Source organism: Scardinius erythrophthalmus, assembly GCF_964197995.2.
Source record: "Scardinius erythrophthalmus genome assembly, chromosome: 17".
Classification (NCBI taxonomy): domain Eukaryota; kingdom Metazoa; phylum Chordata; class Actinopteri; order Cypriniformes; family Leuciscidae; genus Scardinius; species Scardinius erythrophthalmus.
Window position 1 is genome coordinate 11,759,670 of NC_138237.1, and position 14,621 is coordinate 11,774,290.

The 14,621-nt window shown below is 39.1% G+C and overlaps 1 protein-coding gene across 1 annotated transcript in view; it reads left to right on the forward strand.

The window, feature by feature from the left end:
- pcsk1 (proprotein convertase subtilisin/kexin type 1) overlaps positions 1 to 14,419 on the forward strand; it is a 38,237-nt gene extending 23,818 nt beyond the window's left edge. The window contains exons 6-16 of the mRNA XM_081391306.1: positions 1,492 to 1,638; positions 3,307 to 3,383; positions 6,353 to 6,441; positions 6,746 to 6,918; positions 7,120 to 7,332; positions 7,693 to 7,793; positions 8,204 to 8,437; positions 9,669 to 9,826; positions 9,906 to 10,039; positions 10,165 to 10,326; positions 13,220 to 14,419. Of these exons, the coding sequence (XP_081247432.1) occupies positions 1,492 to 1,638; positions 3,307 to 3,383; positions 6,353 to 6,441; positions 6,746 to 6,918; positions 7,120 to 7,332; positions 7,693 to 7,793; positions 8,204 to 8,437; positions 9,669 to 9,826; positions 9,906 to 10,039; positions 10,165 to 10,326; positions 13,220 to 13,624 (1,893 nt within the window). The 3' untranslated portion in view covers positions 13,625 to 14,419. The remainder of the gene's footprint in view (positions 1 to 1,491; positions 1,639 to 3,306; positions 3,384 to 6,352; positions 6,442 to 6,745; positions 6,919 to 7,119; positions 7,333 to 7,692; positions 7,794 to 8,203; positions 8,438 to 9,668; positions 9,827 to 9,905; positions 10,040 to 10,164; positions 10,327 to 13,219) is intronic.
- The last annotated feature ends 202 nt before the right edge of the window (positions 14,420 to 14,621 follow it).

Sequence of the window (14,621 nt, forward strand, 5' to 3'; positions counted from 1 at the left end):
GCAAACAGAATAGACTGGAACTTGTTGTTTTTGGATTAACTGAATAGATGAGGCATTATTGAAGCTTGTAGTTTAGGCCATTTTTGTCTTTTTTTCCTTTTAGCCAGAAGTGATGGAAGCTCTTTTTTCACATAAAAAAAATGCTTTGGTAAATCATAAAAGTGAGATGCTAAGGCATAACTACATAAAGTCAAAATTAAGAGAAACGTCATTGACATAAAAAGCTTAATTTCTCTGTTGTAATTATGATATATGCCATATACCTACGTATGATCTCATCATTTCAACTTTGTATCTAATAATATACATAATATCTTACATAATAATCACATAATATCTTTTGATGTGATAATTTTGACTTTATATCTCATAATTTCAACCTTATCTCAAATTCGGACATGGGATAGTTATGACATGAAAGCATTAATTTTATTATTATTACTTCAAAAAGACTCTCATTTGTGACCACTTTCTATATGTCGTGGGCTGTGTCTAAAATCGCCTTAAATGGGGCACTATTTGAGGGGACAGCCATTTGTAGTGTCGGAAACCACAGTGGAAGTCATCAAGTGCACTCATTCGATCTCACTATGCACCGCAATAACGAGTGTACAACCATAGATAAATATATACAAATCTATGCGCAGCTGAATCCATCCATTTTTCAAACCGCTGGTCCAATGTGGCTACAGCGTAATATCATACAGATATAAATTCCTTTTAACTTGATTATTAAATTGATTAAGTAAGGTTTATACATGCTAGTTTCCATGACAGAGTTCAAGATAAATCTTTTCATCTTACTACTGGAGCTGCCAGTTTGCTAAGTTTCAAATGATTATTAAACGGCAAGCACAAACTATGCAAAAGCGGCAGCCCTTCAGTGTCCGAATTCACTCTCTCGTTTTCATTCACTCCTTCAAGTGAACTATATTAGTGGAGTGATGTAGGGAATAGTGAATGAGGGTATAGGGGGCGATTTCGTCGTGATCTACAGAAAGAGTCACTGAGTGAATCAGTGAACTAATCTGATTCATTTTAGTGAATAGAATCAAAAGATTCAATCAATCCAAATCCTAATAATCCTAACTGGATGGCAAACTCTGCTAATACATTTGACACTACTCTGGTTAACTGCATTTTATATACTAGCTGCTTAGACTTTATTTCTCAACACTGCGCAGAAGCTCTCTGATATTTAATTATCGGTCAATAAGAAAAAATCCCCTCATGGTCTAGTATGGACTGAAAATACTCTCCACATACTAAAAGGTCAGCATGGGCGATTATATCGCCGGCTTTCATTTTCAAGCAAACAAGCTATTGTTGGAAGGGTCAGTGGATGTGTCATACAAAGAGGCTTTTGTCTTTGTGAAGAGGTTGAGAGTACCTCAGAACGTTGAGTGGTACTCATGTATATGACGCTGAATTACTCACATATTCACTCAGCACACTTAAACTGTCTTGTCTTTCCTCATCCTCCCCTATCAGCAAGACACCCGGACGTCTTCATCCCTCCCCAAATTGGATCTACACGTGATCCCGGTCTGGAAGAAGGGCATCACAGGCAAAGGAGTGGTCATCACCGTGCTAGATGACGGCCTGGAGTGGAACCACACCGACATATACCCTAACTACGTGAGTGTGTCGTCATGCAACGCCTACTCGACTACCATCCGTAAACCTCTGCGCTGTAGTTTCCATGCCAACGGCTACCCCTTCAACCGTGCGGAGGATTATCCATAGTGACACCTACCACGACACGAGCAAAGCCATTTGATAAGGACTTCCAGTACAGAAGGCCACAAACAAAATCTCACTCGCTCATTCAAAGCTATTTAAAAATTCAGTCTGAATGTGTGCCAATTACATAAGACTGCAGTGAGCCCAGCATCCCTTTTTTTGCAATAGAGACGACTCATAAATCACAGGATAATATCAAACATCTGTCTCCTATTAGGATTTGAGTACATAGTAGCATCAGCCGTCGCGCTGCTGTTGGCTTGTTTACAAACAGCAGTCTCACAAAAAGAAACCCTTAAAAGAGACCCGTATGTGTCTGATGCTGGCAAGTGTGGCAATGACCGCTTAATACAGACTCATGTGTGCGCACACCCTCACACTGAATAGAAATAAACATAGAAAATTAGTTAATAATGCCTTTTAGCTTTATTTGCATAAACTTGTACATCACATTCAAAGTGTTTTACAGGTCACTTAAAAAACAGCATATAAATATAATAAACTAAAATAAATAAAGTAGGTAGTAACAACCAACACAGTAAATATTAAACTATAAAATTTTATGTAAATAAGTATGCATCTGTAAACACTGTCTCGTGAATTCATAGGTTGCTGCATTCACGCCATGCTGAAATCACGCCACGTATGTGTGAACGGCTCTGAGTATAATCTTGTTAATTACAGTAATTTGACTATGGGAACACAGCATAATTCGGCATTTAGTCATCATCTCAGGATATAGGGCCTAACATATTTTTATACAATTTTACATAAAATTTGTGCTTTCAAATCGATTACTTGCAATTAATCACATCTAACATAAAAGTATGTGTATGTTTGCATATATATTTATGATATTCTGTTAGATGCGATTAATTGCGATTTAATTGCGATTAATCGATTTGACAGCACTAGTTAATATGTACTAGTAAAACTCTTTGCAATTCAGTGTAATTAGAAACAGTAAGAGTAGTGTGCTTCTAATACGAACATATCTGTAGTTTCTCTCTTCCTATAAAACATCTGTCTGCAACATACTGACACTACTGATAGCCTACTTGTGACCCTGGACGACAAAACCAGTCACATGGGTAAATTTTTTTTGAAATTGAGATTTATACATCATCTGAAAGCTGAATAAATAAGCTTTCCATTGATGTAAGGTTTGTTATGATCGGACAATATTTGGTCGAGATACAACTATTGAAAATCTCTGAGGCTGCAACAAAATCTTAACATTGAGAAAATCGCCTTTAAAATTGTCCATTTATGTTCGCGATTGTGCTGCATTCACTCACAAAAATAAATGGTTTATATATTTACGGTTGGAAATTTACTAAATATCTTCATGGACCATGATCTTTACTTAATATCCTAATTATTTTTGCCATAAAAGAAAAAATTATAATTTTTACCCATACAATGGATTGTTGGCTATTACCACAAATATACCCGTGCAACTTATGACTGGTTCTGTGATCCAGGGTCACATTTGTTCTATGTATGCTAGAAAAAAATGTCTGCAATCATTGAAACCCTAATTGTCTGCTCTCCTCGATGTAGGATCCTGCTGCTAGCTATGATTTTAATGACAACGATCCTGATCCCTTCCCCAGATACGACTCCACCAATGAAAACAAGTGAGTGAATGAATCCCCATACTCTTTAATATCTCCAGATGAATGGACACAAAATCTCAAGAGATCTTAGGATCATAACTGCTGATCCAAAGTTTTTAGCCTTTCAATTATCTTTAGCATCACATACATGGAGCGATAACTGATTAGTGACTGGAAAATGTTACAAGCCTTGGAGTGTCATAGTTGTTTTCTGCCCTCTTTAAAGAGATTTGTAGATTTATTTAACATCAAACTAAATCTGTTCAGGGAGAATTAGACCAAGCTGGCATTGCTTTCCATCTTTAAGCTGCTATGAAAGAGAACTGACATTGTCAGTAGGTCTGATCTAAGAAGGTCTGTTCTCCATCAGGGAACGAGTGTAATCCATTCCAATGGTACACACATCACTTGAGCTGTCTTACATAAGAGGATCAGAATTCATGCACATCTATTACTTGTAATCAAAGTGCATACATGCATAAGCAAAAATATTTATATATATTTTTTTTTCTTGAATTAATTGTTTAATTTAATCAAATTAATCCCATATTACAATACTACATATCTGTGCCAGAGGAAAGCATAAACAGATTACAAAAATGACAAAGTATTATACTGTTATAAACGCACACACACATATATATACATATACTATAAGTACCCTCAGTGTTTTTTGTTTTATGTACAAATGCAGATTAGTGTCTCACATCATTAGTGCCTCAGGGAACATTCAAGCAAATTTCACATTTGCATACAGGTCAGAGAGCATAATGTAATTGCAGTAATTTCGTGTTGTGTTATTTATTAATTAAATCAACATGATAAATTGACAGTCCTAGTGAAAATTAAGCTTTGAAACAGAAAAATAAGTGGTCATAAAAATAGAAACACTCATTATTCTTCATCCATGTGGTTGTGTGTCTATGTCAGTGAATGACTCATACTGTGCAGCTAGTTTTTTGTTTTGCTCACACACACACACGAACACTCATAACACTTATAAAGGCACATTCAAGCTCGTTCAACCTCTCGTCCGCACATATCAACTTATTCTTTTGTCAACTGTGCTCAAGGTGCTTTGCTATGATTGTCTGTACCGTGTTACATGCATCAAATGCATTGGTGTTTCAGATGATGGTTATCACGGAGGAGGGAAACAAATAATCATTTATACGCAAATTATTCCCTGCAAAATGTAATGTAATTCAACAGTTATCCATTGATAGTCTAATCTTTGACATCAGCCACTGAGTACTATTTTTCTTCTGTGAATATATATATATATATATATATATATATATATATATATATATATATATATATATATATATATATATATAATTTTTTTTTTTTTTGGTGATTGCTAAAACTAGCATCATCTTTAATATTGCTTACACTCAGGATAAGGCATATGAACAAACCTAGCATCTTCATTAATATTGATACCCATATTAATACCCATAGTGCATGATATGATGTCTCAAATCATATGATTTCTTAAGAAAAGATTGCTTTTATAAGAGACTGGACTTTTGATTTTCACTTGGCAGACAATTAAATGGTCAGAAACATCTTATAAACTATATCCTGTGTTTTGGATCAGTGAGCAACCACACAAAATACCTACCAACCACCAAACACACTAGCAACCACCCAGAACACACTAGCAACCACCTAGCAACAATCCAGAACACCTTAGCAACCACCTAGCAACTATCCAGAACACCTTAGCAACCATCTCTTGGCGTATTCCTTGTGTCCGAAGATCAATGACAAGGATTTTGTCTAAGGCGACAAGCTCTCAATTGGCTACAAAGACTCAACTTACTTGCAGACTTTAGAGCAGATGGGACAGGGAAAGGATGGGTCGCTGTCGTTGGGTACTGTCTTGGGCAGCCAATTCTTTCTTTCATTTACGCTTCGCTTGGGCAGTTTTCGCTCTGTGTTCTTCAAATTCCCTGGCAGCCTTCAATGTGATGTTTCTCACTTAGATCTATCAGATGCCAGTATCTCCCAGTCTTGAGGGTTAGTATCAGCTTGTATCTGTTGCTTCAGCTGGTCCTGGTCCCGATTTCACGTGCCCTGGCAAAGTTCCCCATAAAACACTGCTTTTGGCAGCCTCTTATCACCCATGCGTAACACATGTCCTGCCCAGCGAACCTGACACAGTAGCAACATATTCTCAATGCTTGGCAAGCCCGCTTCTTCCAGAACTTCTGTATTTGTCTTGAAGTCTTGCCACTGAGTTTCCATAATGGAACAGCGACACCGTTGATGAAAGCGCTCAATCAGGCGGATGTGCTTTCTGTACACGACCCATGATTCAGAACCACACAGCAGAGTGCACAGCAGGTGCAATGAGCGGTTCTGCCAGGCACATTTTTGGAGGCGGCCAAAGGAGCAGGCTTTGGCGAGTTGGTGGTCCACGTCCTTGGATATTGTTGCATCATTTTAAATGATGCTTCCCAAATAGGTGAATTGGTCCACTGCGTTCAGAGGATGGCCATTGATGTTGATCTTGGGTAGATTATAGGTGTCTTTTGAAGGGTTCTGGTACATAACTTCAGTTTTCTTCAAGCTGAGAGTCAGACCAAATTCAGCAACCATCCAGAATACCCTAGAAACCACCAAGCAACCAGCCAGGATCCCCTAACAACTACCTAGCAACCATTTATCAACCACTAAAACACACTACTGTCATGCAACCAGCCAGAACACAATAACAACTATATAGCAACCACACAAAACACCCTAGAAACCACAGAGCAACCAGCCAGAACACCCTAGCAACCACCTACAACTATACAGAACACCAAAGCATGTAGTAATGCCCTAAAAACCACTAAGACCTTAGCAACCACACACCAGTCCACTATGTAACCTTGCAAATCTGTGTTGGTGCACACATTTAGATGGGTTTTGAACTTGCCAGCTATATTAAATTTGAATGGAACTGAATTGTAACCCTATTCTCTGTTGTATGCCCTCAGGCATGGTACCAGATGTGCTGGAGAGATTGCCATGCAAGCAGACAACAACAAATGTGGCGTCGGAGTGGCCTTTAACTCGAAAGTGGGAGGTGTGTGTTGTCAAAATGTGTTTGTCCACTTTTGGTATCTTTTTTTTTTTTTTTTAACCAGTCAGGTGTTTGTATTCAGCAACAATGAGATGACAACATGATTATTTAACAGCACTGACCTGTACAACCAGTCATACAAATACAAAATCCACCTGTCCATGTCCACTTGGACATATAAGCGTTAGTGAGTCATAACATTACAGCAGCACATTTAATCGTCACAATTCAAACACAATGAACAATTGTACATTAGATTGTTTTGACCTCTCCATGAAGGGTAATCTTTTGTGCTTCCCATCTGCAGGAATACGAATGCTGGATGGAATCGTGACAGATGCCATTGAAGCCAGTTCGATTGGCTTCAACCCTGACCACGTGGACATCTACAGTGCTAGCTGGGGCCCTAACGATGACGGGAAGACCGTGGAGGGGCCCGGGCGTCTGGCCCAGAAAGCTTTTGAGTATGGTATCCAGAAGGTGAGAAGTGTGGGAATTGGTTTTACTGGACCAAATCTAAAACTACCATCCTAGCAATCACCAGAACACATTAGAAACCACCTAACAACCATTCAGAACACCCTAGCAACCACCCAGCTAATGCATTGTGCGTATGGCATGGATCTCTTAGCACAAACCTGTTATAATCTAATAATCTCGAAATAATTGTTTTCACTCCAGGGGCGTGGTGGGAAGGGCTCCATTTTCGTCTGGGCGTCTGGTAACGGTGGGCGTCAGGGCGACAACTGCGATTGTGATGGATACACAGACAGTCTCTACACAATCTCCATCAGCAGTGCATCTCAGCAGGGTTTGTCTCCGTGGTACGCTGAGAAATGCTCCTCTACGCTTGCCACAGCCTACAGCAGCGGAGACTACACGGACCAGAGAATTGTGAGTCTTCACTTATACATTTTCTTGCTCTTATGATCGTAATTATTATATTGCTTTCGGTTTTCCTTATGTCAAATAACTTGATTTCTCTTTGGAGATCAATAAAAACTAAAAACTGTCAATTAGTGCTGCTCACATAAAAGTTCAAGTTTAAAATATATATATATATATATATATATATATATATATATATATATATATATATATATATATATATATTAGTAGAATTGATTAATCGATTTGCAGCACTAATAAAAATAGATTGTTTGACAGTTGAGTCTTTTTTTGTTGGTGTGTTAGCTTGTTCTCTATTGGGTTTTATTATGTTGGCATTTAATCTTTTATCTGGTTGTCTTGCAGACTAGTGCCGATTTGCACAATGAATGCACAGAGACACACACTGGCACGTCTGCATCTGCCCCATTGGCTGCTGGGATATTTGCTCTGGCTTTGGAGCAAAAGTATGTCAACATCTTGCATTTTGTATGTTATATTGTTTGTAGGATTTCATTGGATTTACATCAGTTTTCAGAGTTAATTATTTTTACAAGAAGCGATTTTAAGTATTTGAATATCATATAAAATGTCCACCCATTTTTAAGTAAATTTAATGTCATGCATATTTATCAGTCATGCATGAATAAAAAGTTTAGGAAAACAGGTACGATTTCTGCACTCAAAAAATCATGTCATAGTTTATTACTCACTATTTGCATATTTTATTTATTTAAATAATCATACTTTCGAAATGCAATTGATGGGAATAAAATGGATGCAAATTTTATTTGCAATTCAAATAAAAAATGTAATCTTAAGTTTGAGTGTGCATTTCAATAAAAACGTGCATCTATTCTCTTGCTCTCCACCCTAGTCCTGATCTGACCTGGAGAGACCTTCAGCACTTGGTGGTTTGGACGTCTGAGTTTGACCCCCTGGCCAATAACCCAGGCTGGAAAAGGAACGGAGCTGGATTGATGGTCAACAGTCGGTTTGGGTTTGGCCTCCTGAACGCCAAAGCTCTGGTGGACCTGGCTGATCCCAAAGTCTGGAAGCATGTTCCGGAGAAGAAACAGTGCATCGTCAGAGATGAGACGTTCCAACCAAGGTAGAGTTTAATGAGTTTGCTTCCAGATGTTAGGTGCAGAAAATTCAGCTTTTTTTTCAGCAGAGGCAAGGCAGTGGTGTTGCACCTCACGCATGGAAGACAAAGCCAGCCTGATCTCCTGCCATCTGCTACTGCGCTCAGCTATGGCAATTCATTAATAGACACATTAATGCAATAGATTCCGTGTGTGTGTGCGTGTGCATTTGCGCCCATCTGTTGGTTCTTTACAACGGCTTTTGTAATTCCTACAGAAGGATTTAATAGGAAGATATATTTTGAGAACTTAGAACTGGAATCCACTCCTACATTTAAATCATAAAAACTCTTGAGATTGTGAAGCTTTAGTGTTCAGACAAAGCTCAGCTAGAAAAACTGCACCTGAACAGATGTTTTATTTTCCTGGAACTGAATTTCACTATAACCGGATGTTCTAATGCAAATGTCACGACACACATCATAATGTTGTTTATAGAATGCCACGCAATCACACACAGCAGCACGTTGCGAAGCACTTGGCATTTTTGGTATTTGCTACACCTTATTTAAAACACTGTAGAATGAGAGTCCGTCCATTCATCCATCCACCCACCCCTATCCATCCGCCATTGTTTTACCATTTGGTGCGCATTATCACCACGGCTCTTGTTTGATGCAAATTCTGTGCTTTTCAATGTAATAAATCTGCAGGGATTATAGTGCATTTCACTGATGCATATCTGTCTATGGAAGAGTGGGCAGAAAAATCCCTTCATTAATGTTCAAACTCAGTGATCGAAGCTGATGATAAAAGCACGTTTTAGCATCCTTTCTAAATTTATCATGTGAAACAAATGGCTACAGGCTAGATAGAGACATTATACACATAAATAATATAAATTTTTTCAAATGTTTTTGAAATGAGTTTTATGCTCACTGAGAATGCATTTGATAAAAAAACACACCAATATTGTGATATATTATTACATTTTAAAATACATTTTATTCTTAAAAACTATTTTAAAATGTAATTTATTCCTGTGAAGGCAAAGCTAAAATTTCAGCATCATTACTCCAGTCTTCAGTGTCACATGATCCTTCAGAAATCATTCTAATATGCTGATTTGCTGCTCAAAGTACACTAGTATTCCACTTGTCCATCTTGTCGTTGCTTAAGCCATGCTTTGCCTGTCGAGCTACATGAATCACTATTTGCAAAAAAATGTTTAACTGTTAACACTTTTTTTGTATACAGACCATTGAAGGCTGCAGGAGAGATATCCATCGAGATCCCCACTAAGTCCTGCGCAGGACAGGCGAATTCTGTGGTGTCCTTGGAGCATGTGCAGGTGGAGGTCAGCATTGAGTACACACGGAGAGGAGACCTCCACATCACATTGACATCTCCGTCAGGTGAGACATATACTAAATGAAACACTAGCACGTGCACATTTGGGAATGAGAACACTGATTGTTGGGTTTGTCCCATTAGGTACTACCACAGTCCTGCTGGCGGAGAGAGAGAGGGACACATCATCCAATGGTTTCCGAAACTGGGCCTTCATGTCCGTGCACTCCTGGGGAGAGAATCCCACTGGCACTTGGACCCTGAAGATTACTGATACGGTATATATCAGCATCTCCGCAAACAAATATCAAATGCACATGGAGCGTCTGCTAATCACAATCCATTTCCCTCCCTCTCTCTTTCTCTCTCTCTCTCTCTCTCTCTCTCTCTCTCTTGCTAACAGTCAGGACGGATGGAGAATGAGGGTCAGATTCTTAGCTGGAAGTTGATTTTGCACGGGACATCTGAGAAGCCTGACCACATGAAGATGGCGAGGGTGTACCTGCCCTATAATGCTGTACAAAACGATCGCAGAGGAGTGGAACCGATGGAAGACATGATCAAGGTCAGAAAAGGAGCAAAACTTTAGAAGATGCAGAGAAGAATGTTGAAATTTAGGTTCACTATATCTACAGTTTCTATACTGACCCTGGTGAAAAAAACCTATACCAAAATATATTTATTTCATACTAAGTATACTACAAATGCATTAACATATTTACTGACATACAGTAATGCTTGAGGGTTACTGATATAAATATTATATTTAAACTTTATTTGGAGTACTTCTGTATTGCACAATGCACATTTCTTAATATTAAGCCTTAAAATGTGTTTTAATATCACTCTTAGTAAGGATAGAATGATGGTCATTCTCTATAAGGTCAGTCTTTAAATTCAAGATATTTAAAGTGTACCTAAAGTATACTTGTAATAGTTCCACTTTAGCACAATCAATCTTTATTTGGACTTCAGCACTATTTCCGGATAACTAAAGTGCATCAAGTACAAAATTAATTGTTCCAATTTAGCAGATTTTAAGTATTTCTGTTTAGTATACCAAATGTACAAATGCAGGGTATTTATATTAAAGGGATAGTTCACTTTGAAATTAAATTTTGGTATGTTTTAGCTTACCTCAAGGGCATCCAAGATGTAGGTGTCTTTTTTTTTTTTTTTTTTTTCTCGCAGTAGTTTCAATTTTGATATTTTTAGGTCAAACCGTTCTTGTCTGACAGTCATATCATGCAGGTCTATGGTTACTGTCTCAAAGAGCATGCACAGAGTCCAAATTAAAACAATTCCCCATCGTCCAAATTAAACAATTCCCCATCGTAAGTACACATTGATGGCCTAAGACACGAAACGAGCGGTTTGTGTGAGAAAACGAACAGTATTTATATCGTTTTTACCTCTTATACACAGCCACGTCCAAGTGATCTGAGGGCGCGGGGCGCTTCCTGCTGTGTGACGTGTGCGCAGACTGGTGCATAGATATATACACTAGATGTCGCCTTAAAGACATTCGTTCATGAACTGCCGTAGCCAAGGCGACATCTAGTGTATATATGCACCAGTCTGCGCACACGTCACACACCAGGATGCGCGCGCAGCCGCGCACCCTCAGATCACTTGGACATGGTTGTGTTACAAGAGGTAAAAACGATATAAATACTGTTCGTTTTCTCACACAAACCGCTCGTTTCGTGTCTTAGGCCATCAATGTGTACTTACGATGGGGAATTGTTTAATTTGGACGATGGGGAATTGTTTTAATTTGGACTCTGTGCATGCTCTTTGAGACAGTAACCATAGACCTGCATGATATGACTGACAGACAAGAACGGTTTGACCTAAAAATATCAAAATTGAAACTACTGTGGAAAAAAAAAAGACACCTACATCTTGGATGCTCTTGAGGTAAGCTAAAACATACCAAAATTTAATTTCAAAGTGAACTATCCCTTTAAGTACATAGTATGTAAATGTATTTGTAGCGTAAAATAAATTTAGTTCAAATATATTTTAGTATATTTATTTTTCACTAAGGGGGTGTTAACAATTTATACACTCTCTGGCCAAACATCGAACTTCAAAAACGGCATTAGTTGTGGATGCATGCTTTTGTTGTCTTCTGTTCTGTTATTTGCATGCGTCTGATGGACCTGTTGGAAAGAAGTGGTATGCAATTCCTCCAGTCTTAAAGGGCACCTATTATGCCCCTTTTTAGAAGATGTAATATTGGTCTTGGGTGTCCCCAGAATGCATTTGTGAAGTTTCAGCACAAAATACGCCACAGTTAATTTATTATAACCATTTGAAAATGTCATTTTTGGGGCCTGTTTTAAAAAGACCTGTTTTTGGTGTACCACTTTAAATGTAAATGAGCTGCATAATCCCCGCCCTGCTGGACCTAGATGATGAAGAGACTCCGGCACAGAATAAACACGAATGAGAATGGACTAAACGTATCGGAATGGTTATTTGATACATTTATGTACTTACAAAGTTTTAATCGCGTCCCTTTTGCCATTATGGATGTGCAACACACACACACACACACACACACACACACACACGAACTGTGATAACGTTCGCGCAATTTTTTGAAACTACACACACACACATTACTGTGAAGTACAAACAATTTTTTTTATTTATTTCTTAAGGGGAGGGAGATAGACGTTTATATAGCCTACTGTCTATGGAGATAGAGCAGACCTTAATTTATTTACATTTGTAAATCCTGCAAAAAAATGCCTACGTGACATAAAACTGTCTGAAGTTGTTTGTTGAGACATCCTATGACGAGTTGACGACGACAATAAATAGCTTTAGACGCATTTGTTGTTGAACTTGCTGACATCGATTGAAATGACTATTTGCTCAAAATTCATAAAATACACTTACTTCTTCTGGAGGTGACGTTGGATCGCGAACTGTAGGCAACGATCCACACTTGAGGATTAACTTTGACCCTCGTTCACTAAACAGTCAGTCAGAAAATGAATCTCGTATTTAGGAAGTTTAAGTGGTGCCTTTTCTTCATAAATAGAATCCATCCGCTGCGTTTTCAGTGGCTCTGATGTCAGTGAAGACTAGTATGTCCATTCTTACATCCCACAACACACTTCTTAGGAGACATTACCGGCTGTCGAACAATGGAGGATGCAGATCACCGAGGGCGGGGTCTATGCCAAAACCAGATGTCAATCAAATCACGTCGGTGGGGCTTAGCTCATTTCTACGTCACAATGAGGAAAATCTAGAACAGGGTGTTCTGAGACAGTGCTTATGATTTATTGAGATAGTAAAAAAACTACTGGGTGGATTTTTATCATTCTAGGGTGGTTTTGCTCACACACTGCCAACACACATTTATGTTCAAACACCATGTAAAAGTGAATTTTGCATAATAGGTGCCCTTTAACTCAATCTCCTATCCCTCTGACCGGCAGGAACCTCCGACTCCAGCTCACAAACCTGAAATTTCAAGTCCGGTGGATCCAGACTCACTTCCTTCCACTGCCTCCTTCAGTGTCCCTGAGGAAAATCCAGCTGTTGCTCCAGGCCCCTCCTTCTCCAATCTGGCCCTGCTGCGTCTCCTCCAGTCGGCCTTCAACAGGCAGATGCCGGCGGTTCCTCCGCACGTTCTTGCGGCTCCTCCCAAGACCTTTCAGCGCGAAAGGATCCCACCGCAGAAGCTGTACCAGGCCCTCGACCAGCTGAACCGCTTCAGGGGCTCCAAGAACGGCCTGTTCAGTGACTACAGCGACAACTTCTACAGAGCCCAACCGTACAGGCACAGAGACGACCGGCTGCTTCAGGCGCTGTTTGACATGCTCGGAGACGACCAGCAATGAGACAAGCGGGACGGAAAATGAAGGACAGGAAGAGTAGGTAAAAGAGGCCGGATGCCCTGCTGAAAAGACCAGCTTAAGGCCCCAATATACTTTTTCATTCTTCGCTGTGGGGGTAAAAAGAAATACCTTTGCAGCGCTATACTGTTAGCAAACATCCCGACACCAGGAAGTTCACTGTTTTTACATCACAGCAGTTCGTTCTTCATTTCGCTTGAAGTATATTGGGGCCTTTAGCATTCCCAGCAACATAGCCATGGTTGTTCACCAGCAAAAACTGGATTCGGAAGGTTTTGTTAGTGAAACAGCATGTTAAACTGGTCTTGGTATTTAAGTTTAGCAAGTTATGCATTGCAACTTATATAAATGCAGCTGGTGAACCTGACAAGCTAGTCTTTTCAGCAGGGCGAATGGGCAAGATAAGTAAAATGGTACGTAGAGGAACTTAACGGGGATGAAATGAGATGCATAGAGGAACATGGCATATTGTTCTCTTCCAGACAAGCTTGTTTTTATCTGCACATGTAGTTATCAAGTATAAGCATTCTAAGGCCTGTGTCTGTCAGTGTGAGTGTTTGTATATCTGTGGTGAACAGCCAGCTGTATTTATCTCTCAGTTTTGAACCAGGTTGCTACGTTATAAAACCAATGACAGGACCAATCATGGCGTCTCTTGCCATTTGCCCTCTTGATGATTTTTCTCATGTTGCCTTCACTGCCACCAACTTTTGCATGCTATGAAACCGTTTACAATAGGATCTTATGAGAATATTCTATTATAAAGATGATGATTGTAAATTGTAAAGATTTGGGAAATTCTCATTCTTCGCAGAATCAGTCCTTAACACGAAATCTAAACTGACCCGATTTACTCGATGCACGTTCTTGTGCACCATTTGTGAGTGCAAGCTATTCCAAGTACATAAATGTTTGTCTTAATACTTAAACAAAATATAACGACTTGCCTTTTTGACTGAAGTCACAAATTTCTCTTTCAATC